The sequence below is a fragment of the Antennarius striatus genome, chromosome 23 (assembly GCF_040054535.1).
Source record: "Antennarius striatus isolate MH-2024 chromosome 23, ASM4005453v1, whole genome shotgun sequence".
In the NCBI taxonomy this organism is placed as follows: Eukaryota; Metazoa; Chordata; class Actinopteri; order Lophiiformes; family Antennariidae; genus Antennarius; species Antennarius striatus.
The window spans coordinates 10,874,873-10,899,847 of NC_090798.1; the positions used below are offsets into that span (position 1 = coordinate 10,874,873).

At 46.5% G+C, this 24,975-nt stretch overlaps 3 protein-coding genes across 7 annotated transcripts; all 3 read left to right on the plus strand.

The window, feature by feature from the left end:
- Positions 1-4,620: 4,620 nt before the first annotated feature.
- sepsecs (Sep (O-phosphoserine) tRNA:Sec (selenocysteine) tRNA synthase) lies at positions 4,621-8,878 on the plus strand. Of its 3 annotated transcripts, XM_068308051.1 has the most exons (12): positions 4,621-4,686; positions 4,887-5,000; positions 5,070-5,224; positions 5,355-5,473; positions 5,558-5,716; positions 5,802-5,955; positions 6,025-6,127; positions 6,212-6,341; positions 6,478-6,569; positions 7,512-7,605; positions 7,685-7,775; positions 7,867-8,875. In XM_068308051.1, the coding sequence occupies exons 2-12, from the start codon at positions 4,887-4,889 to the stop codon at positions 8,084-8,086; spliced, it is 1,431 nt and encodes a 476-aa protein (XP_068164152.1). In that variant the 5' UTR covers positions 4,621-4,686; the 3' UTR covers positions 8,087-8,875. The 3 variants fall into 3 exon arrangements, with proteins under 3 accessions (XP_068164152.1, XP_068164154.1, XP_068164153.1); XM_068308053.1 differs by lacking the exon at positions 7,685-7,775 and having other exon boundaries at positions 7,867-8,878; XM_068308052.1 differs by lacking the exon at positions 4,621-4,686 and having other exon boundaries at positions 4,868-5,000; positions 7,867-8,876.
- A 613-nt stretch (positions 8,879-9,491) lies between these two features.
- lgi2a (leucine-rich repeat LGI family, member 2a) lies at positions 9,492-13,811 on the plus strand. The gene is made up of 8 exons (XM_068308140.1): positions 9,492-9,887; positions 10,120-10,191; positions 10,723-10,794; positions 11,084-11,155; positions 11,253-11,324; positions 11,446-11,615; positions 11,708-11,872; positions 11,951-13,811. The coding sequence occupies exons 1-8, from the start codon at positions 9,709-9,711 to the stop codon at positions 12,766-12,768; spliced, it is 1,620 nt and encodes a 539-aa protein (XP_068164241.1). The 5' UTR covers positions 9,492-9,708; the 3' UTR covers positions 12,769-13,811.
- A 1,667-nt stretch (positions 13,812-15,478) lies between these two features.
- On the plus strand, positions 15,479-23,691 carry LOC137590718 (coiled-coil domain-containing protein 149-like). 3 transcript variants are annotated; one of them, XM_068308448.1, is made up of 13 exons: positions 15,479-15,863; positions 16,544-16,705; positions 16,812-16,850; positions 17,041-17,100; positions 17,228-17,344; positions 17,419-17,591; positions 17,668-17,740; positions 17,901-17,985; positions 18,502-18,646; positions 18,771-18,847; positions 19,246-19,278; positions 21,187-21,276; positions 22,363-23,691. In XM_068308448.1, exons 1-13 carry the CDS (start codon positions 15,813-15,815, stop codon positions 22,872-22,874), a joined length of 1,617 nt encoding a protein of 538 aa, XP_068164549.1. In that variant the 5' UTR covers positions 15,479-15,812; the 3' UTR covers positions 22,875-23,691. The 3 variants fall into 3 exon arrangements, with proteins under 3 accessions (XP_068164549.1, XP_068164547.1, XP_068164548.1); XM_068308446.1 differs by having other exon boundaries at positions 15,481-15,863; positions 17,041-17,148; positions 22,363-23,683; XM_068308447.1 differs by lacking the exon at positions 19,246-19,278 and having other exon boundaries at positions 15,483-15,863; positions 17,041-17,148; positions 22,363-23,679.
- The last annotated feature ends 1,284 nt before the right edge of the window (positions 23,692-24,975 follow it).

Here is a 24,975-nt window from a genome sequence, read left to right on the forward strand (position 1 = left end):
AAAGAAATACGTCTCTTTATGTAAAAATAAAAAGTATATAATAAAATAAATAAAGATGATGATTCAAATATGCAACAAAGCACATTTATTTCATTTATTCAAGCCCAGCACAAAGTTAGCATTTATAGCTAACAAGCTGTTTATAATGGGAGTGACAGCAGATAAGTCTGATGTTCATTTGTGGACTAGAGCGCCCTCTGGTGTTTCAGTATATTCATGTAACAGTCCACATCCACAGTGATTCCCTCCATGGGTGGGGAGGCCTTCTGTGGAATAAGATCGAATCCCAGGTGTCGACTTCCCTAACGTCACGATCTGAGTGTAAGTGAAATCACAAACACACTCCAGGTCGGTCAAGGTATGACATCACCCTCCAGGGTCCTTTCAATGCTCTTCAAGGACTTTCCAGGCACTATGTAACGGTGCAAAGCAATTAGCAAACACATCCCTGCTCTTTCCTCAGAAAAATTTACCATTTTTCCTGATAATTCCTCTGTTTTTGCTCTTATTCGAACACTCGCTTCCCCGACCTTCCGTGGAAACTGATCCACTACATCTCTGCATCGGCTGCAGTGAGTCAAGCTGAATCATCAGTGATCAGTTTCAGCCTGCGAGAGGATAACTCACCAGCATCCCCCCTGGAGAGGAATTGTTTTAATCATTCTTAATGAGAACATTCGAACACAGCACTTTAAACGACTACCGTTTGACTATTTATGGGCGTTACTCCTTGGATAGACATGAGACTTTGGGTCAGATATGATCACCTGGTTCGTCTCATGTTTAAGGGCTTCGTCTTCATGCTCATACTGTTTAGTCATAGATGTTGGAAGTGTGAAGAAAATAATTCAAAGTGCAGTAATCCTCAGAGGAATGTCACCCGCTAGTATTAAATGTAGACAACTAGGTGATCATTTCCTGCGATTTTATCCTGAGCATACGTCCAAAAGTAAAGACACTTCCGTAAATCCTAATTTTTGTCATGTTGTGTAGCGTCTGCACACCGAGAATCAAGACGATGACACGATAGCAGTCTGAAAGATAAACTTCTCGCAACAGTCGAGAGAAATCAGACGCAGGAAAAACAAATATCAAGATGTCTTGTCGGAGTGACTCATTCGCTGCGTCAGCAGAGGCTGCGGGGATTTTCCGACTAACATTTTACGACAGAGCGACTCGCCTTCTAATCGTTCGTCAGCAGTCAAGTTAATAAACACCACATGGTGCAAGTGCAAGGAAGTGCAAGGTCAGACGACGGTACGATCAAGCCAGACTTTGATCTTTGACCTCTTTAGCTCACCTTCCTAAGGTGTGCTCTCCTACAAATGTGAGATTTCAGCTGCAGAGTTTGCAAACATGTTGCACGAAGGCGAGTCATTGCCGAAATTTACCCCATTTGCAGTTGTTTGAAGGGATTCATGTGGGGAATTATTTTCATGACTCCTTAAAAATAGGGAGACTCAGTCGTCGTCAGCTCGCGTAATGACTCAAGAATGGGTCTGGATCATAGCTGCCCTGTGATTCACCTTAAGATTTGTCTATAAGGGTTTTATTTTGCAATGTAGAGAAAAATCCTGCACAATAAGAGTCATAGAAATGTCATTAACTGATCCAGAGTGATCATAGCTTATAAGGAGAAACCAGAGCAATCTGTGGAAATAGGGAAAAAATCATTCTGAAATTTGTTAGTGTAATTCTAAGGGCGGGAATTGAATTTAATATTTCTAATTATTTCATGAATTACCTGCAACTATGAATTATTATGTGTTTTCTGTCTTAGAATGAGTCTTTAATGTTACAGATTCCACGTTAGTTAGTTAGCCATGCTAAGGCACCATGTTTCTACAGCAGCCCAGAAGGGACAAATCTAATACTAGCTTTAATTTGCTCACCGCAAAAACTGTTTCATACTACACCTGTTGAGAAAGTCAAAGCATGAAAGAGTAGAAAAACACTTCAATGAAATGTCTTTCAGGTGTTGTATTTTGTTCTACAGTTGTTCCTTTTTTTTTTGCGTTTTAGCTGCTATCCTTATGCTAAAGGCGTTTGTCTGTAAATGACTTTCGTTGAGACATTTTAAACAGTTTAGAACTTAAGTGTTAAATATTCCTTCAGTAAAGCTGTAACATTAAATAAGAAATTAAAAAGGAAATTAGAACTTATTACGCACAAAACTCAGCACAATTTAAATGAGGACATTCTAAAAGCTAACAGGTCCCATAAATGGATTTTTACATTGGCATGTTTGCTCTTGGGCGTCGACAGGTGTGACCGGGGTCAATACCTGGAGATGTGAGTCATGCTTAAGTCAACTTTAGGGTTGTCCAGTTGTTTCAAATGATTTCTTGTGCTCCAGCTAAGATTCATAACCGTTTTCAAAGAAAATAAACTGAGAGAACAAAATTAATGGAATTAATTTTATATCCATTCAGTGAAAAACTTGTGTGAAAAAATGTGTTTATCTTATTTTAAGAATTAGAGTTGATGAAACTGTGTAGTCCTGGATAGTGGTGGTGGTGCATGTGGCACTCAAATCCTTTATCTATATACCAACATTACATGTAGTTCGACTTTTAAAATCTCACTTTTGCAGAAATATTATCAAGATAATAAAATAAAGTTAAATAAATTAATATTGTGCAGCAAAATCACCCTGATGATTGTTATATCATAATAAAAAACACATATATTATTGATGTTGTGTAGGAGCTGTTCTGTGAAATCGCCATTCTGTATTTCATAAAAATTAACTCAATCTGTAAGATAATAATTGACAAAATTTATACTAGAATGACAATTAATACTTAAATAATAAAGTTAAACTAATGAAGGGACAGTGATGCTTTTTTCTCTGCCTGGTACGGATGTTCTCCATCATGTCTCAACCCCTGAAACCTCTGTAATCTTTTTAAATTAAAAAAATTGAAAACCCACAATTTTGTCCCGTCGTGGATTTGATCCACGTTCTGCTCCAGACAGCGTTTGAATCATCCCGTGTGATTCATAACTGAACCACTTCCTCCTGTCTTCTGTCGCCTGAGTCGTTTCCGGTGAAGTGTTTCTGGACAGGTTCTGACCCACACCGCCCTGGGTCCCCCTGGGGGCCCTCTTCTGAGGTCAGTCAGATTTCTGAGGTGAGCCTCGAACACACCTCCTGCACCGTAAACTGACGTCACGGCAGAGCCTCACACGTGGGCGGGGACAGGCGGACTTACCTCCTCCACCCTCAACCCACGACCGTTTTCCGTCACTGACAGCGGGACACCGAGCTGGTCCGCACCGACCAGCAGGTAACAGGTGAGCTTCACTTCAATGACACCTTCTTTACTGTTCCTGTTCTTCACCGTTTCTACACCTGGGAGGTTTTGTCATCTCTAAGGACACCTGTACCTGTCGGAGCAGCGCATGCCAGGACTTCCGGACGGACTCGACGTGAACTCGGGTCCGATGAAGGAAGGCAAGATGCTGGCATAGCTGCTGAGTCGAAGGTCCTGCTATGCCATCAACTTGCCGTCTTTCTCTCCCCTTTCCGGCGTGTTACTCACATCTTTTACTATTATTATTATTACTGTTATTATTATTATTATTATTATTATTATTACTATTATTATTATTATTACTATTATTATTACTATTATTACTATTATTATTATTATTACTATTATTATTACTATTATTACTATTATTATTATTATTACTATTATTGTTATTATTACTGTTGTTATTATTATTGTTATACTCTTTTCTCATCATGTTTGGCTTTTACTAAGTTTTCCGTATTACGTGTGTGGCATGAACGCCACACTAATTTTGTCTTTTGTTTATTTTAGATGAATGAATTGAAATTCATTTTCCGTAAAGAGAAATTCGTTGGCTCACACCAAAACTGAAACATGTACAGATAAAGAGAGACCTCTTCAAAAAACGTAGATGAATTTTAAGGGTGTCAAAGAAAATTTTAGAAATAAGTAGAAATATGAAGTACAGTATTTAACTAGAGTTACTACAGAATCAGCACAATAACCACCAGTTGTGTACTTAAGTCTTCTGTCATGTATTACTGTCATACACGTACAGCGGATAATGTATGGTTTAATTGTGTACCACCACTCGTGTGTACTACTTGTACTACTTTCATATGTATTTGAATTATTAGTACAAAGAAATGCAATAATTTTACCTTTGTCCAGAGAATTGAAGCTCATTGTTGTTCCACACCTCAGATGTGATGTTGACTTGCCATTGTTCACCTGCGATGACAAATAGTTGGAATAAAATTTAATTCCAGTGCTGATATTAGAGGTGTGTTTTGTTTTTGTTTTTTTTTGTTAGAAAGCTGTAGTGTGTGTGTGTGTGTGTGTGTGTGTGTGTGTGTGTGTGTGTGTGTGTGTGTGTGTGCGTGTGCGTGTGTGTGTACCTTTAATAAAAAGTTTGAAAATTAGTTAAACAAATTTTAGAAAATGTCTCAAAAAACACGTAATTTTATTTATTTAATTTTCATTTTTGATAAAAAAAAGTAAAAAAATAAAATTAATTTAGAGGAAAAAAAGGCGAACTACCGGTCACGTGAACCGACTTGCGTCATTACGTCACCCGTGACGTAAGGCTGACGCTCTTTGGTCCTCCTCGCGTGTTGACGGCGGGCAGACGGTCTGAAAGGCGGAGCAGTGACCGGACAGCTGTGAGGTGAGACTCACACCTGAACACTCGTGCTGTATTTAGCTCATGCTAACAGCTTAACGTCACGACTTCCGGTTAGTTAGCGGTTTGATTTGTACTTCCGGTGTGGTTGTTTGGCACGTCTCTCTCCTCTTCTAATGGTAATGCATGGGTAATGCTAGCAGCTCCAGCTAGCCGAAGCTAACCGGAAGTTGTGTGTGGAACAGATGAACGAGGAGAACTTCCGCCTGAGCGAGAGGCTCGTGTCGTCCTCTTACGTCCGACAGGGGAGCCAGGCGCGGCGGAGCCACGAGCAGCTCATCAGACACCTGTTGGAGCAGGTGGGTGGGCGTGACCCTCACGTGACCCTCACGTGACCCTCACGTTGTCACGTTGCGGTGTGTTCTCAGGGTAAGTGTCCGGAGGAGGGATGGAGCGAGAGCACCGTGGAGCTGCTCCTCAGCGAGCTGGCCGTCATGGACAGCAACAACTTCCTGGGGAACTGCGGCGTGGGAGAGCGCGAAGGTCGCGTGGCTTCCGGTCTGGTGGCGCGACGTCATTACAGGTATCGGCGAATCAAAATTAATCTAGGAATCTATTTGCACCTCCGCCGGTTGCCGGGTAGAGATCAGATTGGCGACTTTGTGAAAACTAGAAAGCGATGTGGTGACATCCGGGCGTTGATCCACGTGCAGGTTGATCCACGGCATCGGGCGATCGGGCGACATCGCCGCCGTCCAGCCGAAGGCGGCGGGGTCGAGTCTCCTGAACAAGCTGACTAATTCAGTCGTGTTGGACATCCTGAAGCTCTCAGGTGTGCAGGTGTGTGAGCGACGCTTCCGCAGGTGAACTTTCCCCAACATGATGGATGTTGTGTTGTTGTTTTTTTCCCCCCCAGGTGTGCGAAGTGTGGCGAGCTGCTTCGTCGTTCCCATGGCGACGGGAATGAGCTTGACGCTGTGCTTCCTGACTCTCCGACATCGGAGACCCAAGGCGCGCTTCATCGTGTGGCCCCGAATCGATCAGAAGTCCTGCTTCAAAGCCATGATCACGGCAGGTAAAGGCGACGGGCGCCACGCCGCGTGAAGCGTTGCGCTCAGCGGGAGACTCCGCCTCTCGTTCATTATGGGCTGCCTCGCCAGGCTTCGAACCCGTGGTGGTGGAGAACGTCCTGGAGGGCGATGAGCTGCGGACGGACTTGGAAGCGGTCGAGCGCAAGATCGAAGAACTCGGCGCCGAGAACGTCCTGTGCGTTCACTCGACGACTTCCTGCTTCGCCCCGCGGGTCCCCGACAGGTAAGTAAGGTCGTGACCCCCGATTGGAAAACACCAACTCAACCTTGATGATGTCATCATGCCTCGCAGGCTGGAGGAGCTCGCCGTCCTGTGCTCCAAACATGACATCCCACACGTGGTGAACAACGCGTACGGCGTGCAGTCGTCCAAATGCATGCACCTGATCCAGCAGGTAGGCGCCGCTCACGCCGACACGCGTTCGGGCGACGTGTCCGGAACGCACCTGAAGCTTTTGTTTCTCCTTCGGCGGCGTCAGGGGTCTCGCGTCGGGAGAATCGACGCCTTCGTGCAGAGCCTGGACAAGAACTTCATGGTTCCAGTAGGGGGCGCCATCATCGCGGGTTTCAACGAGGCGTTCATTCAGGAGATCAGCAAGATGTACCCGGGTGAGTCTTGTAACTTTATTCGTTTGTCATCGCTAGTAGAATATAAAATCTGGAGAATACTTCACCAACTTAATTCATTCGAGTTTAAGAAATAATCTTTGTTTTTTTTAATTCCTTTCGTTTTTTTCACTTCCAGGTCGAGCGTCGGCCTCGCCCTCCCTCGACGTCCTCATCACCCTCCTCACTCTGGGAGCCGGCGGCTACAAGAAGCTCCTGTCGGAGAGAAAGGTGCTTGAATAAAACATTCTGAATCGCACACCTGGGAGGGGCGGGGGGGGGGGCAGTGTGGAGCTTGACTGTGCAGCGTCGTCGCCCCCACGTCCCGTATCCGTTCCGCGTGACGCCCTTTGACCTTCGGCGTCGTTCTCAGGATGGATTGCCATCCATTTCTTATCGACGGGAATCACAAACTCGACTGGAAGCGAGGCTCCGCCCGCGTGCCACACGATACCCACAATGCCGTTGGAGTAAATCGAGGAAAGTCCTCTCGGATGACCCGATGGCGTCGAGGCTCATCGATTCCTCCTGGTCAAGACTTTGCATTATTAATGTCTGGAACCAGTACCACCCCCCCCCCTCCCCAGGCGGTAGAACGTGGCTCCGCCTCCAATAATTCAGCCATTTCATTGGTTCACATTCATCCAGTCATCCTTTAACCCAAACACAAACTAGTAGCTAACAATCCGTTCTTTCCGAGTCATCACACACACACACACACACTGGTTGTATGCCGAGCTGATGCCATGTTCATGACAGAGGATATATTTTCCTTCTTGATAACTTCAGATGAAAACATGAGTCAGCAGAGCACACACACACACACACTTTAATAAGTGAGGTGTCGTTGGGGAGTACGGCTCCATTAGCCGACTACAGGAACACCGTGTATTGCTGTTGTGCAGTTTTCCCTCCTGGGCCGGGCTCCTAACATCTTGGTCCACCCCCCCACCTCACACCCCCCCCCCCCCCCCAACCTAAACACGCTCTGTCAGCGTATTTAACACAGCCGGATGTTACAGCCCCGACACAAAAGCGGGCGTTTCCTCCTCTCCTGCCTCGCTAATGGACCCCAAAGTGAGGAGCCGTCCCGGGACTGTAAAGGAAGCACGCCACGACTCGCTGGTCTATTTATAACCCCGCCCTCTTTAATCCCGTCTGTCTGTCCCACAGGAGGTGTTCTCCTTCCTGGCTGAGGAGCTGAAGACCCTGGCCTCGGCCCACGGGGAGCGATTGCTCCACACCCCCCACAACCCCATCTCCCTGGGTGAGCTAAGCGTGTAGCGTGTTGCGGTCTGCGTGTCGTCACGGACGCTCCCTCACGGCCGCGCTTGTCTCTCCTCCAGCCGTGTCTCTAGATGGCCTCCAGGCCGCGAGCGACGGGGCGGTGACTCAGCTGGGCTCCATGCTGTTCACCCGGCAGGTGTCGGGGGCCAGGTACCACACCGTCACGCGGACACTAGCACAGGTTAGCCCGCGTGGCGGTGATCACCTGGCGTTGATCCGAGCTTGTTCTCCGTGTTTCCAGGGTCGTCCCGCTGGGCCAGGAGCAGACCGTCGGCGGACACACGTTCCGTGGCTTCATGTCGCACTCGGACAGGTATCCCTGTCCGTACCTGAACGCGGCCTCGGCGGTGGGAATCACCCGCGGCGACGTCACGCTGTGCGTCAAAAGGCTGGACAAGTGCCTGAAGGCGCTGAAGAAAGAAAACGCTTCGTCACGCCAAGACGACACGGCTGGAGAATGATCGGGATCGTAGTTATTTAATTAATGTTTACGTATTTTCTAAATAACGCTTGATTTTTTTTTGTTTGTTTGTTTGTTAATCAGGGAGTCTAAATAAATCGATAGAAGATCTAAATCCGTCCCGAGTCCCACGTTTGTATCAGGATCTGCCACTCACGGAGATACAGGAGCTTCATAATGGATCATATCGACCCGCGTCTTCTGCAGCGTGTTGTAACGCGATGCGTCTTTACTCGGCTCGATCGCATCGGCCCAGTAAAGTAAACGATGTTCGCTTCCGAGGCAGGAAACGGATCGCTTGCACGCGAGGCGGCGGAGGCGGCAGATCTCCAGGTGTCGTTGCCACGGCACCCAGGTGTGCTCTGGTAGACCTGCCGAGTCAGCACGTGTCGGTTTTGTAGTAATGCAGGTAGGAGCAGCAGAAGCTGCTGCGTCAGCAGTGGAAAAACACCGTCGCAGCTCCGCAACGCAGAAGATAGTTTTGTTTTTTTCCGTTTTCTCAATGGTTGAACGTCGTCAGCTGAGGAAACCAGCAGCTGGAGGTGATTCAAGCTGCAGGATGACAAATCCTACAGATCCCATATTTCTCAGTTTGCAGGAGTTTTGGTTTTTTTTTCGCCTCCCGGCACCAGTTTTGTTGCTGATGTTGCAAAGATGCTAAAAAAAAAAAAAAGACTTCATGTGAAATGGTTCCTACTTGGACTCGAACCCCAGGGAAGGTGTTCAACTTGTTGAATGGTTGTCATGGCAACAGCAAATCATTCTAGGGTTTAATCTGTCTTCTATCTTTATTTAGTAATAAAAAAAAGTCGGTTCTTTATGTGCCAAATCTGTTATTTATCCCGTATCGATGACTCAGTTAAATATTTGTAATAAAATTTGATTACCTAGTGGAAAAACGGCTGAAATTGGAACAAAAAAGTAAATAAGGATTTTTTTTTAAAAATTAAAAAGAAGGCTGCAAAGTTAATTAAATTTGTTAATTTACGTATAATCTCTTCGCAACCCGCAAGAACATGTAGAAAAATGTGGAAATCAGATTAAAATTTTGAAATCCATATCTCAAAATTTCTCATCATCCATACGGTGATGACGTCACCCACACCCCATATATATATAAAGGCTCCCCCGCACAACACAGAAACATTCGACCACTGGGGAGTTTGTCTGATCAGTGTGTGTGTGTGTGTTCCTCCAGTTTTTTTTATGTGTGTGTGCAGTCCTAATAAAACATCGTGTCGCGCAACGTGCGTAAAAGTGTGTCCCGTGACGTCATCTCACACAAACTGCCTCTTATTGTGACATTTTCTCAGAAATAACGGAAATATGAGGTCTTTCATCCATATTGATGTATTTCCTAATATAATATCCTCATCTTTCTCTAAATGCCGCCTTTGCGCCTCCGTGAAAACGTGACGTGCGGCCGCCTTTTGCGTGACTGTTGAACCAACAGTTACGCACCGGAGCTGTGACTTAATAAATAATTAAAGCGGACGGAAGGGAAGCTGCAGCTGATTTGCTGATGTCAGGGAAGCAGTGCAGCATTTCATGGTGCAGGGTGGTTGTGCGTGGATCTCTGCTGCCCAGAAAAACTGAGGAACACATGCGATCCCGGCCGGAAGGATGCCGCACACGCTCAACATCTGGACGCTGCTTTGCGCCTCGCTCTGCCTCCTGTCGCAGCCGGGTCATCTGAAGAAGGCTTTCCGATGTCCTTCAACATGCAGCTGCTCCAGGGAGTCCATCATCTGCGTGGGGTCCTCCTACGTCCCGAGGATCACCCCCAACGACATCAGCTCCCTGTGAGTACGGTCTCCACTGGTCGTGTGTTTTGAAGAGAAGGGGGGGGTTAAAATGCGGCAAGGCGCGCTCCTTTCTGCTTGTCCTTGGATGTGGGGGTGGGTTCGTTTAAACCGGAGCTGACCGGGCATTGCGGTCCCGGCTCCCTCTCCCCAGCCTCTGATTGATCACTGTTCCATCGTTTTGATCTGCTCTCAGTCGATCCCATCCTCTTTCTGTCTGTCTTTCTTTCAGGAGTATCGTCAACGGGACTTTCTCCGAGGTCAAAGAGGCGATGTTTGCGCACATGCCGTCCCTCCAGCTGCTGTACGACGCGCAACGGCTTTTTAGGACACATCCTTGTCCCATAGTTTATTCCACAACACGAAAATGACCTGAATGTGTGACATCCATCAGTCTAACGAGCAGAAATATGATTAAAAATTTTTTTAAAAACCCTTTATTTACCTCAAATTACATGAATAAATTGCGTAATTTTGCGCTTTTGGAGCGCATGTTAGTCTTAAAGTAGGCGCACTTGTTTGCCTCTAATATGAGGAGTTGGCTGAAAGGTTGACATTTAAGTTTTAATCAAGTCAATCCACACTGAAGCTCTTAGCGTGGGCCCGTCGTGTTTTCACCACAGTCCAGCCATCCATCCAGGGGCGCCTGTGACGTCACACAAACAGAGGCGTGGCAGCAGACACAGTTCTTATAACCCACATGTAGCCCCTTCCTCCTGCATGTTTATCATTGAATCTGAACTCAACATTCCCATGATAGATTTTAGTGCAATATTATTGGAGGAAAATTACATTTAAAAAAATGTTTTCTTCTTTATTTTATTGTTCGTTGCAGCCTTTTGAATTCCAACTCCCTCACAACCGTGAGGGATGACGCCTTCTCAGGCCTTCCACACCTGGAGTACTTGTAAGTAATCCCACTACTTTTCACATGGGCTACACAACATGTATTACTCAGTAGTAACTCAAAGCGGTATAATGCCCAAGTCATTGATAACAGTGTGATACTTAAACATTGTTTATTGTTATTTACGTCTATTTTTGATGGAAATTTGCAAACGTAACGTCTCTAAAGTCACTGGATTCAGGATATGGGACTTACTTACCTTCCATGCCCTCGATGTCTTCTCAGAGCATCAATGACGTTGATTTATGAATCCAATTCGCTCTGATCTCGGTGCTTCTATCTCCTCCAGGTTCATCGAGAGCAACAAGATGGAGACTGCATCCAAATATGCCTTCAGAGGACTGAGGGACTTGACTCACCTGTATGTCCTCACCTTCAACATCAATGAAAGTATCTGCCTTGTGGTATTTACGTGTTTTCAGTCGATTTTTCTATCACCGTTTGCTCTTCTCTGTTAGCTCTTTGGCGAACAACAACATTAAAGCTTTGCCCCGGGACCTGTTCATTGACCTGGACTCATTGATTGAGCTGTAAGTTCCTCGTTTTGGGTAAAATAAATTGACTTCCCCTGTTGGGCATCGGCCTTGCTGACCTCCCTTCCTTCCTCTTAATGTTTTCTCTTTAATAATCTACCGTTCTTCTCCTCTGCAGGGATCTGCGGGGTAACGCTTTTGAGTGTGACTGCCGTGCCAAGTGGCTGATGACGTGGCTGAAGAACACCAACGCCACGGTGTCGGACGTCGTGTGCGTCGGACCAGAGGACATGAAAGACAAGCGCCTCAACGATTTGACCAGCCTGCACAATGAATGCATCTCCACAGGTGAGGAGAACCTAAGTGTCAGCATCGGGTGGTTCCGTATACTGTTTAAACATTGCTGGTTTGCGGAAGAGTCAAGATATTCCTTTTCACAGATTTCATCCTCCATCAGTCCGTGGCATCTGAGTCGCTGTCTGTTGACACGTTTGACTACAAGAATGATGTCTATGTGACGATAGCCGCTCCCAGCACCGACAGCTGTATGGTTCTCCAATGGGACCATATAGAAATGAACTTCCGGACTTACGATAACATCACAGGTAGGCCTCAGAAAACCCCCTTTGAATAACCTGGTCCAGTTTTACCCTCACTCTTGTTCCCTTGTCTCCATCTCGCAGGTCAATCAGTTGTGGGCTGCAAACCGGTTGTCATCCTGGATCAGGTGTTTGTTATCGTAGCCCAACTCTTTGGCGGCTCCCACATCTACAGGTTTGACGAGGACCAAAGCAGGTTCAGCAAGTTCCAGGACATTGAGGTGTCCAAGATTTCCAAGCCCAATGACATTGAGGCGTTTCAGATCGGCTCTGATTGGTTCTTTGTCATTGCTGACAGCTCAAAAGCAGGCCTGTCCACTCTCTACAAGTGGAACGACAAGGGTTTCTATTCCTACCAGTCACTGCACGAGTGGTATCGGGACACAGATGCAGAGTTCTTGGACTTGGATGGGAAGGCCCACCTCATTTTGGCAAGCCGCTCACAGGTGCCTGTGATCTACCAATGGAGCCGTAGCAACCAGAAGTTTGTCCAGCAAGGGGAGATCCCCAACATGGAGGATGTTGTCGCTGTGAAGCACTTCCGGATCAAGGGGGAACTCTATCTGGCCATGACGCGCTACATCGGTGACTCCAAAGTCCTACGTTGGGGAACCAAACAGTTTTCAGAGATCCAGGCTCTGCCCTCTCGAGGCTCCATGATTCTCCAACCGTTCTTGTTTAAAGACCGTCACTACTTGGCCCTAGGAAGTGATTATACCTTCTCACAGATCTACCTTTGGGATGATGACAAGACACTCTTTGACCGCTTCAAGGAGGTGTACATCCAGGCGCCGCGCTCCTTCACTGTGGTCTCCACAGACCGCAGGGACTTCATCTTTACCTCCAGCTTCAAGGGGAACACGCAGATCTTCGAGCACATCATCATTGACTTGAGCTTATGAGGGTCTGTGCCTTATCGCCCATCCCCCAATCGAATGTCTTCCACTAAAAAAAAAAAAAAAATACACTTGCAAATCAAAAGGAAACAACCTGAGCAGACTTGACGAAGCGATAAACATCAATCTCTGCATGGATTTGTGTCACAAATAAGAGCCGGGTGGAGTAGCATCTTTTTGTTTCAGGTGTCCTGAAAATTTTCTGTTGGCCTTGTCTTGTTTTCTGTTCTCATGGCATCTCAGAAGCACTACCATTCATCAAAAAGGGAAAGTTGAGAAACAATTTGTATATTTTACTACCCCCCTAAAAATTCACCGGGACCCAAAAGAAAGATTTGACTTCTGAGGATGTAACATGCCTGGTAGCCTCTTACCTCTTGTCCTCTTACCCTGTTCTAATATACAAGATGTTGCCTTATCAGCGCTGGGGTCCTGTGCTCGGATGACCCCACAGTGCCTCCCCTGGCCATGATGGAGTATTACACCTGTTTTTGCTTTTTCTATACAGGGAATGTCCTGAAAGCACAAACCTTTAACTATTGTAGCCGAGATCCCATCCCATAGTACAAATGTGACTGTAGGTGCTATAGATTATATCGTGTGTAGTGAAAGATTAGGAAGTGGTGTGTTGTTGTAGGAGGATAAATAAATGAGAGTGGATATAGCTAATACCTTTTTAGAAGAATATTTAAGACTAGAAAATTCCCATTTACAAATCTAGAGAAACTATAGAAGTTTTTTTTTAATCCATTTAGTGACAGAATTTAGATGTTATTGTAGATTTGAAAGCGACATAACATTTGTGTAAGTATATTCACTCAAGTTGAGAGGCTTTTTCATTTTTTTAAGGGGGGGGGTTACTGAATGTTGAATTACAAACTACAAAATGTATTTGAAACCAAGACTGCTTTGCTACAACCTGTTAAATTTGCAGGAGTCTGAAATGAACAGATCTTTGCACTTAAATAAAAGAAAATCTGCAGCTTGCAAGAGCATGAAATAAAAAAGATGAAGATGTTTACCAAATTCTTTATAAAAAAAAAGTTTTAAAAAGCACATGAAAAACAATAATGGAGTATGTAAGCTGTACAATGCTCAGATTCTTATTGATCATTTTGTTTTAAGCATATTGAATGTGACTCAAAAGACTTCGTCAATTTTGTCAGCTGAGCATCAAAAATAAATGTTTTAAAATTCTTCTTTCTTTCTGACGTTCCGTACAAGTAGAGCGCTGACATACAGGCTAGTTCTTCTGCTACACGATGGCTCTTGAGATCATTGATGACTTAAATGGCTGTGCAGACTCTGAAGGTGGTGGGTTGATGGTTCGTTATATTCCATCTGGAATATACTATCTACTACATTATCCCTTTAGTGACATGGACTGCGACTGTCCAAGCAAATTTTCGAAAGGAAAGTCCATTTTGGATAAAGGTGACAGGTGTGATGGCGATTGATCTCATCAAGAGACTCATCGATCCAGAATCAAGGAACCAAGAAATCAATCTAAAGAGATCTACAGGTACAATCATTGTTTTTGACGGTCATCCTTTCAGATCCCAACATCATCTCTACACTCAACCCTAACCCAACCCCAATCCCAATGCTAAACTCTAACCCCAAACCCAAGATCCTGACCCCTAAGTCAACTCATTCATGGACAATTTTTTTTTCCCCCACATCTTCATGCCAATATTTTTCTAAAACTTATTCCCTAAACGTATTTACAATTTTTTAGGCAAGCTGAGTGTTTGAGATGGATAAGAAACAGGAAAGAGATGTAGACTGACCAAGCTTTCATCTGTCAGAAGAATGTGGAGGTGGATCCTTCAATAAATACAGACCGAAGGTGACAACTGTGTATTGGCTGTAACGTCATTTCCATGTCGTGGCAAATTATTTCTGGGTTTGCAGAGTGACAAGGAGGTCCAGAAGATGGATCCCAGAAACCTACCCTGACACCTGGAATTATTTTAAGAAACGTCATGCAGATTGATTAACTGGTTTGGATGGGCTGCATGAGAACAACAGGGGTGAATGTCACGGTTCACGTCCCCCACCCGGATGTATGCCCTTCCCTGCGTTGTGCAGTACAGTATGGCCTTAAGATTCTGTGGGGTCTGTGTTCTGATGGGACCACTGCGCCCCCCTTTGGTCACGGTGAAGTATTACTCCCACTCACAACGTTGTCACATCAGAAAACAAAACTACAGACGTTCTTGTGTCTGGGACAAATTATATTTCATTACAATACAGTCAAAATATAATCTTGCCAAACAAATTATAGGCTTTTTTTCTGCTTCACTTTGTATTTTATGGTGATGGATTTAAGTATCAATATTCATTTGGTTACAGTTTGGAGAATGTTACTGGTTAATAGTTACCTATATTGTTTACATCCTTCAAAGAGATATGAGTTGCTTTCTAAGATCTATACCTACAACTATTCCCATGTGTATGTCTGTCCTATTCTAGGATTTATCTTCATATTAAACATGTCAAATAGATTAATAATAACGAGAGCTCATTTCATTTAATTAGTATTCATTTTATTTTTCTATTAAATAATTGTTAGGCTCCAGCTCCCCGTGACCCGCTGCGGCGGATACAGCGAAAGAAAATAAATGAATGAATAATTGTTATTTTGGGCTAATTCTATACCTGTACAATGTGACATTTCCCTGCGTGAAGCTCCGTGCTTTTATTATGAAGACAGGGTAAAACTTCCGTTTCTTTCCTAGTCAGGGGTTCTAAATAATTAGTTATTTATTTAATATTTTATTAAAGTATATTATATCTTATATCTAATCAGTTAGAATTCCAAATGAAAATGGTCCAAAAAAAAATTCACCACAGGATAATTTTAATTTATTTGACTTCCGGTGTTATTGAAGGTAACACCGGAAGTCGTGTCGTTGTTCTCTTCCTACCAATTTAAAAGCACAGCAACAAAAAAAAAAAGTGACGTTGCAGGATAAACAAACGCGCCCGCAGGCAGCTCGGACGGAGTCGCCCCGACATCCTGACGCCCCGTAGAAACATTCCGGACGATGCAGTCCTCCAAGAGGAGTGAGAGCGACTGGCAGGGGCTCGTCAGCGAGGTAAGGGAGCGGCGTGAGCGGCGTGAGCGGCTGCGGAGGCGGAAGCTTCCCCCTCCATATGGAACGAGCCTCGGTTCCGTTTGGACCGATTAGCCGCCAATGAAGCTAATTGTACCTGTTCGATTTTAGCTGATTGCAATAAATATCGATAGATTCATACAAGCAAGGCATCCTGTTATCAGCCCGAGCATCCGTCTCCCCCCTAAATGATGCTAAGTGCCCCCCCCCACATAACAGTTAGCCCACCTGTGGGGCAACAGGAAGTTGCTAATATTGCTAGCATAATTTGCCCCAACACTGTTGGCGTCATTTGCCCCAAAATACCTCCTGAATGATTTGATTTTTACTCCAAACAGTCTGCAAAATGCTGTGTTTCAGAATTACACTATATCACCAGGAATAAATGTAATTGATTCCTCTTTTCTTGTGAAATTATTCCACTATTTGAATGTTCTGTGTGTGACCTACAGGTAAAGGTAATTTAATGACATCTCCATTCATCCACTGACACCTCCAGGCCACCGTATGATTGTTCCCCACAAGCCCCTGTCGTCGTGTATCGATATTCCAGTTCACATCACGTCACCGTTAGAGGTTAACACAGCGGCCGCAGATCCAAACGCCGCTGACCTACAGGTGACTTTATCCTGAGGTCACGTGATCTCCGTCCGTCCCTGCAGTTCCTGGTGTGTAAACGCAAGCTGGAGAGCAAGAAGGACGCCCTCCTCATCCTGTCCAAGGAGCTGGACACGTGTCAGCAGGAGCGGGACCAGTACAAGCTGATGGCCAACCAGCTGAGGGAGCGGCACCAGGGCCTGAAGAAGAAGTACCGCGAGCTGATCGTGAGTGGGTTTGTGTACTGGTTACCCCCGTGAAGCGGGAATGCTTGTAATAGTGTGTGTGTGTGTGTAAAGTGATTTTAAGCATGTGGATGTTTTTACGTTTCAGGATGGGGACCCTTCGTTGCCACCGGAAAAACGCAATCAAGTAAGTGTGTGTTGCTTTTGTAGGCTGTCGCCACACACACACACACACACACACACACCGTTTTTGGACGATTTAGATCTGCCTGAGTGCAAATCTGCAGCGCCGTTATGTGTTTATTCGACTGGTATTAATGAATTGATAATCGACTTGAGGTGATCATTCATTTTTGGTCGGTGTTACTCCTCGACAGGTGAACCTGGCCCAGCTGTTGAGAGACTCGAGAGAACGAAGCAAACATCTCGCCGAGGAGGTGAAGGAGTTGAGTCAGAGGCTCTCCGAGGCTCAGGGCGACAACAAGGTCAGGCCGCCGGGAGGCGCACACGCCTCGGCGCCGGCGTGCTCCTCCGTCGAGCGTGACGTGATTTTTGTCTCCTCAGCTCCTGAGGATGACCATCACCCGGCAGAGGCTGGGGGACGAGGAGGTCGGGGTGCGTCATTTCCCCGCCCACGAGAGGGAGGATCTGGTTCGCCAGCTGGAGCGGGCGGGGCTACAGGTTGATGCTTTCACCGATGTCAAATTTGAACGGTTGGATTTCAGGTCAGATCTGATTTGTTCTGTTTTTTCCAGATGCAGGAGATGGAGAACAACATGAAGGCGCTGACCGACGAGCTGCAGGACGTGAAGGCGGAGGGCGGGGTCTTCAGGGAGAAGGCCTACCGCCTCAACGTGGAGCTCAACCACGTGCTGGGGAACCGCGAGGCGCGCATCATCGACGTGGACGCCCTCTGCATGGAGAACAGGTGGGCGGGGGAGACCTGACACGCAGGATCACGTCGGTTTAAGGTGATGATGTCACCGCCGGTTGTTTTCCTGCAGGTATCTACACGAGCGCTTCGGCCAGCTCCAAGAGGAGGTCAACCTGCTGAAGTCTAACATCATGAAGTACAAAGTAAGGATTCCGCCGGATCTGACTGCTTGACGTCTTCCCGCCATGAGCTCTGATTTCAAGCGTTCATCAAACTCCGTTTTTTTTTTTTTTTTTTGCTTTTTTTTTTTCTTCCCCTTTTTCTTTCTTCGCTCTTCTTGTTTTTTTTCCCCCCGCCTCACAGACGGCTCTGGAGAGGAGGAAGAACTCCGGCGCGTTTGGGAAATCAAACAGCAGTCCTCTCACCGGAGTTCTGTCTGCAAAACAAGGTGAAGACTCCAAACCGTACGGCTCGCGACGAGTTATCTTTTAAACCCCGACGCCAGTCGTTTCGCCGCGTTTAAAGCAGCTTCTGATAAGGAAAGAGATTCTCCCTCCAGTGTAGCCGCCGTTCATTATTTAATAGCTCCATTTTTTTTTTTTTGTGCTGATCGTTGTTGCCAACACCCGGACCCCAGCTGTGTTACTAATTGTATTCTGAGTGGTGGAGAGCACCACCGGCAGGGAAATGAGGCTGCCAGGATGACTGACAGTCGCTGGCAGAAGCGGCACAGTAGGCTCCGGAGTTAAAGTTAGGAGATGTCACCCGCCAGACATGCGGTTCCAGCCCTCCATCCCTCTTTGCTTTTGTCACACCGTCCCCCCCCCCGTCGCCCGTGATGTCACCACAATCTCTCTTATCTATATTTTAAACTTCCTGAAAGATTTATTGGGGTGTTATCGGCAGATTTTCAGATTGGTAGCCAATGTATCTTCTTCTCTCCACATCCACACTTTCTTTTTAGTCCAGGAGATGCTGCTGGAGGAGCAGGGCTGCAGCCTCCCGGCCACCCCCCAGTCCATCTCCGACCTCAAGTCGCTGGCCACCGCCCTGCTGGAGACCATCCACGAGAAGAACCTGGTCATCCAGCACCAGAGACACACCAACAAGTAACGCTCCTCCGTTTCTCACCAGAATGGCCCTCACGCCCAACAAAACGCTCCGAATCCTCCTCCGCCTCTAAGGCAAACACACAAACGCACACAAAACCGTTGCTCTCGGATATTCCCGCAGGATTCTGGGAAACAGAGTGGCCGATTTGGAAAGGAAGCTGAAGACGTTGGAGGTGTCGGGATTGTGGAGTCTTCCAGGTGTGTGTGTGAATTCCCCCGACACCAAACACAATCTTCCTCAGTTAGCTTACAGTAGTTAGCTGCTACTCTGTTCATCAGGAAGCTCCGTCCGGGTTTGGCGCCACGCCGTCAGCAAACAGAACCTCATGACCGTGTTTACATAAAGCCCAGGGTGGATCCTCTATATGTCGACAACACGTCTGGTTTTATTTCTAATTTACTGTAGAGAATGTTTAGTTTTATATCCTTCAGATCTTCTCCCATAATGGAAAAATGTTTAAAATAGAATTTTTGATTGAATTTAAAAACCATTAATTGCATTTATCCCTTTCTCTTTTTCCACCTGAATGCTCTGGTTAAGGTTGTTTCCTCTGGTAACAGCGTCTCTTCCTCTTTCTCCCCGGCTGCCGTCTCAGGCCTGACCTACAACGTGTCCGTGGGAATTGGGAGTATGTATTCCTTCTGTCCCACTTAGCCCCCATCCATGCCCTCTCCACTAAGTCACGCCAGGACGAATGTGGGCAGACGCCCAAGAAAACATGTCACCTCATGCCCCGCCATTTTCCATCGTGTCGCCTCCATCGACCGCCGCTCGCGTGTCCGATTGTGAAGCTGCGACCGAATCAAGGAGGATATCATCATAAGATATCCATATAAAAAAATAAAAATACTGATCTGATTCGGTCCTCCTCCTTCACATAAATAAAAATAAAATATGAAAAAAATATAAAAATATAAATAAATATAAAATATAAAAATATATTAATAAATATAATAATATAATATATAATATGAATATTAAATAAATATAAAAATTTTAGAAATTTAACAATTGAACTAATGTAACCCCACTTTTGAAAAAAAAAAAAATCCTTGGAAAGGCAAGAGCGGACGGTTAGTTCCCCGCTCGTCCCACTGGAGGGAGATGTTGTGCCGTGATGCCGACGTGGGGCGGATTGGGGCCGCCGTTCTGAACGCCGGCCGCCCCTGTCACGAGACCGTCATTCTCACCGCTATAAAAACTGACAGGCATCCATTACTGAAAATGATTGCTCACATTACAAACACATTTAGGGGAATGTGCCGTTATTAGGGAATTTGTAGGCGAGGACCCGGAGTGGCTGACGACCGCGCTGTCCACCGCGGTTAGGGAGACGGAAATATGGAGTGAGATGTGAGCGTCTGCGGCCTTGATGCCATGTGAAGTCTGGCTGATGGATGTTGAAGGCAAACTGGATGGAATGGAGCCCCCACCCCTTAGATTGAAGGGGAAAGGGAGGGAGGGGGGGGTTGTCTCCGGGTGAGACGGAGAGGCAAAAACAACAACAACAACAACGATGCAGATAAAGTTGTGATTGACAGCTCCACCCTAACCCGCAACGCCGAATGAGTGAAGGCTGAGATGTCGTACAAGCGAAAAAGCTGTCGGCGCGCATCAGGTGTGGAAACCCGACGCGCCCCTCCGCCGCGCCGTTCTGCTCCGGTGACAGACGTCTGCCGGTTTGAGAGGGTGGGGAAGGGTTGTAGCTCCCGTTATCTCTGCAGGGTGGGGGGGGCACGCCATGAATATACAGCGTGGTAATGGGTTAGGAGGGGGAGACGGGCAGCTGCCAGCCGACTCCAGGTAGACAGGAAGTCGAGCACCTCCAGGTGCAGAAGGCGTCAACCTGTTGCTTGTACTCGCGCAGCGGCGGTTTGAACTTCACTTTTCGTGACAATTTGAGCTAAAACGCTAACGTTAGCTCAATTTTACCAAAGGAGGAAAGGTCAAAGGGTCGCCAAAGCCGTTGGGGGGTTCGTCCGGTTAGTTTTTGAGGTTCCAACGCGATGAATCCTTCGTCCGAGAGGCTCGCCGTTAGCGAATCCGACTCGACTGTTGACTCATGCATTGTTCCCACATCCGTGAGCATCCCATAAAAAAACGCATCCTGCATGCAGAACAACGCGGCCTCCATCCTCCGGCATCCCGCCGCCACGCTCATCCGTTCTTCCATTCTCCTGTTTGTTTTGGCGCCTCACGCTCCAGCGGCTCGGCCAATTCGCCGGGTTCCTTCTTTTTTTTTTTTTTTGAAGGCGAAGACATGAATCCAGCTTTGTGTGTGTGTGTGTGTGTGCGTGTGTGTGTGTGCGTGCACGCACGCGTGACGTCTGCCGTTTAGCGCGTACAAGTACGCATATGGCGTCAGGCTAAGAGGCGTGCAGCCATTACTAATGAAGACAGATGACGGGCCGCCCCGAAGCGCCGCCGTACGTGACATCAGAAAAGGCTCAACCCCTCCCCCGTCCCGTCACGCCCGAGCCTTCAGAAAACCTCCGCACCGCGTGGAGGTAACCGTTCCCTCGCCGTTGTCTTACAGGAACACGAGAGTCCGTGAATGAAAACCTTCAACCGGAGCTGCGTCCGACCCGTGCTGCGTCCTACCCAAACAGCCGGCCCACGCCCAAAGGTGAGTGTTTAATCAGGTGCGCCCCTCCCCCCACCACACTGGAATTAGCCGCCGCATGCTAAACGCTCCTCGCCATCTTAACCCGAGCACCCCCTCCCCCCCCATTTCCCACATTCACTCCTCGATGCCTCTCATTGGTGCGAGCTACCCAAATGCCATGGCATTTTGGAAATGTGAAGCAAAAATCTTCGCCCACTGACATTCAGAAACTTCTGCCGTGTTCTCTTTGAAAGAGGGCGGGGGTGGGTGTGTGTGTGTGTGGGGGGGGGGGGCATTAATATGGATGCCAGTTCAAGTAATGCTTTCTTCCAGCATGTTTTTTCCCTGTGTGTGTGTGTGTGTGTGTGTGTGTGTGTGTAAAGGTGACTGGAACTCCGTGTGCAGTCTTTAACCTTTTTGGCAGCACATCCACAAATATGGGTCAGTAATTCCCAAAGTGAGAGCATATTTTGGCAAAGAAGCAGAACTAAGCTGTTGCTGTTGCCGAGATGCAGGGTGTCACACTCGTCTCGCGTCCCCCCCCCCCAACCACCACCACCACCCAACGTCTGGGGCACTGCTGCTATATATAGCCTGTTGCCATGGAAACCTTTCAGTCACATAAGTAATTGAAATAAGTTTCTGCATTGATGCAGCGGTGTTTTTTTTATTTTTATTTTTTTAAATCCGATTCAGAATTTATTGTCATTTAAAAAACAAACAAACAAACAAACATCCGTGATGCTTTTCTTCGTCGTCTGGAAACACGATAAATACGTTTCGTTAAAATGAGGCCTCAATTAAAGATATATATATCCTTAAATTGTTCCTGCCGTCACCGTCAGCGTCGTAGTTTTGTCGAGATTAGAACGTTCCAGTCGTGATTGATGTTCCAAACTAAATTCCGCTGCTGTTTTCTTCCTCTTTTATATCATTGCAGGCTCAATAAAGTTGAGATTTCAGGTTTTTATTGTTTGTCAAACAAAAGAAAGAATATTAAAACGTCAGCCTTGCAAACGGGGAATTTAAATTTTCACTTTTTTAGAACCGGGAAGTTTAAAGTAACTGAAGTTGCGATCAAATTGTTTGACCTGTTCCCTCTCCCAGTTGTGTCAGACGACAGAAGCTCCCATGAATCATTGTGGGAACGCCGCTCCGCCGGCGGCGACCTCGGCACAGATGGCAGCGGCAGGGAAGACGCACCTGCGGCGCCCGGCGGCTCGGCGCCTCTGGCGGGGGGGGAGACGAATGGAGACGACGGGAGGGCCGGAGACGTCGTGACCCTGACGGTTCAAGATCAAGACCGAGCCGCCGTGGAGATGGAGGAGGGGCGGAGTCCCGTGGAGGAGGCGGGGCGCGAGGTGGAGGGGGTTGTGGATGAAGAACTGGGGTCCACGGTGGAGGAAGGAGAAGAGGCGGCGTTGGCGCTGGGAGCCACGCCCACCAAATCGGACTTTTCGTGGCTCTCGATGAAACAAACCTGTTTTCAACCCGAGGTGGATCAGCTTCCGAGTGAGTCCCAGGATGGGGGGGCTAATAATGTCTCCGGATTTGCTGAGGGTTCCATGTTGGCACCGGAGAACCGGGACCTATCTGTAGGGGAGTGGGACGCACCGTGACACGCCGGACTCACTCCTCAACGATAGTCGCATCTCTAGTTGCATCCTCGCATCTGACTTGCAAACTCTTTTCCAGACAACCAGTTGTAAACTTCTTGCCCTGCAGGAAAAAAACAACAACAACTAATCTGGGAAAAGAGCAAATATGGCAGCCTGAAATCCTGCGCCGCGTACTCCCTCCTTCCTTTCCCCCTGCGATTAGATAATCCCGATTGTTTGCTTTCTTCTCTTTCCTGTGGGACGCCAATAAATTTAGTGCTGCATTTTTGTTGCTGCTCTCATAGGTGGTCCAAATTAGCTTACCAAAACTTTTTAATGAATGTTTTGTACATTAATGTAAATGATTAATATTAATAGCAGCCGTTCTGTGGTTTGTTTATTCGTCTGTCTGGGCGAAACTTCCCCATCAGTCGGTTTTTTATTTCACCTCATTTCAAAGTTGATATTCAGATGAGACTACTTGTGCCTTATGTGTGGAAGCGTTGGCTGATATTTATAAATATAAACCAAAGAAAAGCAAAATGAGAAGTCTTCTTCAAACTTTATTCAAACATGCAAACACACTTTTATTTTAGAGTCAAAGAAAAAGTTTGAAGTCTTTGTCTTCTGACTGTTTAATTGAGTGTTGGTGTCGTGGGTTTAGGGCAGGCACGGGCAAACTACGGCCCGTGGGCCATGTACGGCCCAGTAGGCTTTGTAATCCGGCCCGCCAAATTGGTTTAAAACATAGAATTAATTTCATAAAATGAATGAATATTTTTTACAGTAGGCCTTGCATGTGTTTGCTTTGGTGCCTGTTAATGGCCAAAACCTCTTTATATAGTGGTTTTTTACATGTTATTTGCATAAGAACAAATAAAACCCCCAAATACTGCTCCTCAGCTGGAACTGTGTGTAGCCCACTAGTCAAAATGTTTGACCAAGCCTGGGTTAAAGTATCTTTGGGATGCTCCAGACTAGCTTGTACAACAGTATGTCCCAAGTAGCAACTGGTACGGGACCACTGAAGAAAGGTCAACCAATGGTCCTCAGGCCAACAATCAAGAACCTGATAATGTTCACACCAGATACTGGTTGGTCCTGTAGAACCAACACCCTACAGGGTTACCTCCACCAGAAGGAATGGTTGAGAAGCTTGGCCGACTTTAGACACACCCCTTGGTAAATCAAACAAAACCAGTTGGGTCCAGTTGGGTCCCACTGGTCTAGAAGCGATATTAGACGCTATTGATTGATTTATATCTGCTCCCTCCTGAAGTGCAAACACAGGTTGACATTGTGTTTGAGCCCCTCCGTCTAAAAACAAGGTTGTTTGGTGATGATGCTCTGAAGCAGAAAATGAGCCCATATCTGCAGAAAATCGCTCTGACTAATTTCACAAGGCTGAGTAACTCACAAGGTTAGTCTCTCATTACTCTGAGACTCTGTACTTTGACTTTCTTCTGACATATTAGAGCAGCATAACCCGATTCTCTTCTCGACATTCTCTTTTGAGAATGTATCCCAACCCGGTGTGTTTCGTGAATCTTCGTCGAGGCCGACTCCTCCTGCGAGCAGGTGACAGCTGGCCTCTCCAGGCAAACGCAGCGTTAAAGCCAGAATCCACAAACTGCTTACACTGCAGAAGGATTCTTTCTATTTTTAATCTCTGACACAAAATAGAGGCGAGGAGAGAGAAAGACTTGGAGCGAGGGAGTCGTGTTGTGGACCCAACATCGGCCACGAGCCAGGCAGCTGATTTGGCAAGACGTGGCCCCACCTTTTCTTTTCCAAGGGCTTGGTTGAGTTTATGAAGCAGATGGAATCCAGACTAATGTCATTGAAAGATGACACCAGCTTGGTTTTGACCAATTTTTGATTTTTTTTTGCATGCAGGTGAACATTTTAAAGAAATTAGCAAGCTTTGCGTGGGCATCTCGCGATTCAAGGAAGTTGTAATTCTGTGTTGGGGGATTCTCTTTATTGATATTGGCCAGCATGAGCGTCCTACTCTTGCCAAATAGTATTCCAAGAAGCCGCCCCTTTGACCCTGTTATCTATCAAGATTTCATTGGCCAGAATTGAAGGCTGTTAGATTCAGACTTCCTCTCTGGCCCCAAGA

Coding starts and splice junctions, on each gene's coding strand:
- LOC137590718 (XM_068308446.1), top strand. CDS start 15,813: ATGCAGTCCTCCAAGAGGAGTGAGAGCGACTGGCAGGGGCTCGTCAGC. Junction 15,864..16,543: donor GGCAGGGGCTCGTCAGCGAG/GTAAGGGAGCGG, acceptor CCGTCCCTGCAG/TTCCTGGTGTGTAAACGCAA. Junction 16,851..17,040: donor CACCGGAAAAACGCAATCAA/GTAAGTGTGTGT, acceptor ACTCCTCGACAG/GTGAACCTGGCCCAGCTGTT.
- lgi2a (XM_068308140.1), top strand. CDS start 9,709: ATGCCGCACACGCTCAACATCTGGACGCTGCTTTGCGCCTCGCTCTGC. Junction 10,795..11,083: donor CTTCCACACCTGGAGTACTT/GTAAGTAATCCC, acceptor TATCTCCTCCAG/GTTCATCGAGAGCAACAAGA. Junction 11,873..11,950: donor GACTTACGATAACATCACAG/GTAGGCCTCAGA, acceptor TCCATCTCGCAG/GTCAATCAGTTGTGGGCTGC.
- sepsecs (XM_068308051.1), top strand. CDS start 4,887: ATGAACGAGGAGAACTTCCGCCTGAGCGAGAGGCTCGTGTCGTCCTCT. Junction 5,225..5,354: donor GTGGCGCGACGTCATTACAG/GTATCGGCGAAT, acceptor ATCCACGTGCAG/GTTGATCCACGGCATCGGGC. Junction 7,776..7,866: donor CGGCAGGTGTCGGGGGCCAG/GTACCACACCGT, acceptor CCGTGTTTCCAG/GGTCGTCCCGCTGGGCCAGG.